Genomic DNA, 2,046 nt, shown 5'->3' with positions numbered 1-2,046 from the left:
GTGCTCTCGGAGTGCCGCCCGGCGCTGCAGCGGTCGGTGGCGGCTCTCGCAGATGCGTTGCAGCGCTCGCCGACGGCTCCGGTGCCACGACAGGTGCTGCGTTGCTCTGGTGGAACCGTGGAAGGGGATCAAAGAAGGAAGACGTGAGGCGGGGCTCTATTACTCGGATCGAACGGCCACCCAGCGATAGATCGGATGGCTACCCAGGCGGATGATTTCGGCTGCCTTCTATCACCAAAGAGAGTTTTCCCGCAATAAATAAATAAAAACAAATCAAAGAGAGCTACTATATATAGGTTAGAAAAAAAGAGCTAGTACTATTACTTGCATAATTTACTGCGGTATATTCCTTGGCCGTTAATTTACAGTATATGGGTAACTAATTCATTTACATATTTGCATCTTGCTGGCCGGGCGCACAAGAGATCTTTAAAAACGCCTCTTGCCGTGTACAGAGCTCCCACGTCCGCGTCACCCAATCTAAGCCGTCAAATCCTGATCTTACGGAGCAGCACAATGGTCGAGAAGACCTTCTCTCCAGCGCCGTGCCTGACCGAACCGGGCGGCCGCCGGTCGGGGCCTCCGGAGGGCAGCCGCGTTTGCCCGGCCGTACGTCTTACCAGCACTGGTCCGTCTCCCACGTCCGCCGCCGGAACGCCGGTCCGGTCGTCGCCGACGCCTGCCGCATCGTCATCCCCGCGGCGCGGCTGGTCACGTCCCGGTCGTACCGCGCGCGCTCGTCGGGATCGGCCAGCGTGACGTAGGCTGCGTGCAGCCGGATGAACCCCTCGTCTCCGCCGCAGCCGGCGACGTCCGGGTGCACCTCCCTCGCCAGGCGCCGGTAAGCGGCCTTGATCTCGCTCCTGCTCGCCCCCGCGCTCACGCCGAGCACATCGTAGTGTGTCCTTCCCGCCGCCAGCGCCGCCGGTGCCGCCATCGTCGCGGACGCCCGTGCAACCACGCACCGCCGAGCGACGGCCACCCGTCCCGGGCGAGCCGACCCCAACACGGCCGTCGTCGATGCAAACGCAGCAGCCATTGATTCTCCGATCTCTGTTCTTGAGTGCTTGATCCAAAGCAGAGTATTTCTTCGTTGCAGTGTTGTCCGTCCTCGTTGAGGAAGAGTTGAGACGCAGGTGGATTTATAGGGTATCCAGACCGGGGGTGAGGACGGAGGAGTCTGTGGTGCCACTCGTACGCCCAGCTCTTGATCTTATCTCCATCCAAGACAATAAGATTATGTGTGAGCTCCCGCTGAGTCAGCCAACAGTGCGAGTCGCTTGCCGGCCTCTTAGGACATGTACAATGATTGATAGGACAGTCTTATTTTAAATCTTGCATGTATTTTAAAGATGACAAAAAAGTATGTCTACAATGGGTTATATCTTAGCCTTATCTTCAATAACTAGCAATTCCTTAAAACATGGTGAGACGAATTATGCTAAAAGATCATCTCTTGTCTTATCTTAAATAAGAGAAGACAAGCCTTTTTTTATGAGTTCTCTCTCCTCCACCTCATCATTTATCCTACGTGTCACTCCTAAGATAGCACCATTGGACATGCCCTTAAACGTTGCTTTCGCGCCACCAGTTGTGGTGCCTGCTTCTCTGACACCAACAAGGTTGAAAGGGACTTGCGTACCGTCCGATCGTGAATCGGCGCGCCAGATACTTTGTACTTGCAGCATCCGAGTCCACATGGCATGATAGGTCATACTCCCTCCATTCCACAATATAGTGCTTCCTCTATCTCCGTGCTTCAATTTTGACCGTAAATTTAACTATCAAGACCAATTGCGGCGGGGCAAAAATTATATCAGTGAATTCGTGTTCGAAAGAAGTTTTCAATTATATAATTTTTTCTCTCGCCGCAGTTGGTCTCGTTGGTTAAATTTATGGTCAAAGTTGGACCTCGGGAAGTGCAGGTGCACTATATTTGGAATGGAGGGAGTATATAAAACTTTAGCTGTGATAGTATTATACTACTCCTACATCCAGTTGAACGACAAATAATTATAGACCAAGATAGTACTACGTTTCTTCATG

General features: G+C 52.6%; 1 protein-coding gene across 1 annotated transcript; it reads right to left on the bottom strand.

Moving 5' to 3' along the window:
* Positions 1-320: 320 nt before the first annotated feature.
* On the bottom strand, positions 321-1,131 carry LOC123149620 (chaperone protein dnaJ 11, chloroplastic). Its single transcript, XM_044569311.1, has one exon. It carries the CDS (start codon positions 1,037-1,039, stop codon positions 617-619), a length of 423 nt encoding a protein of 140 aa, XP_044425246.1. The 5' UTR covers positions 1,040-1,131; the 3' UTR covers positions 321-616.
* Between the last annotated feature and the right edge of the window lie 915 nt (positions 1,132-2,046).

This window comes from Triticum aestivum, chromosome 7A (genome assembly GCF_018294505.1).
Source record: "Triticum aestivum cultivar Chinese Spring chromosome 7A, IWGSC CS RefSeq v2.1, whole genome shotgun sequence".
NCBI classification, from domain to species: Eukaryota; Viridiplantae; Streptophyta; class Magnoliopsida; order Poales; family Poaceae; genus Triticum; species Triticum aestivum.
This window is presented reverse-complemented; position numbering and strand designations above follow the sequence as displayed.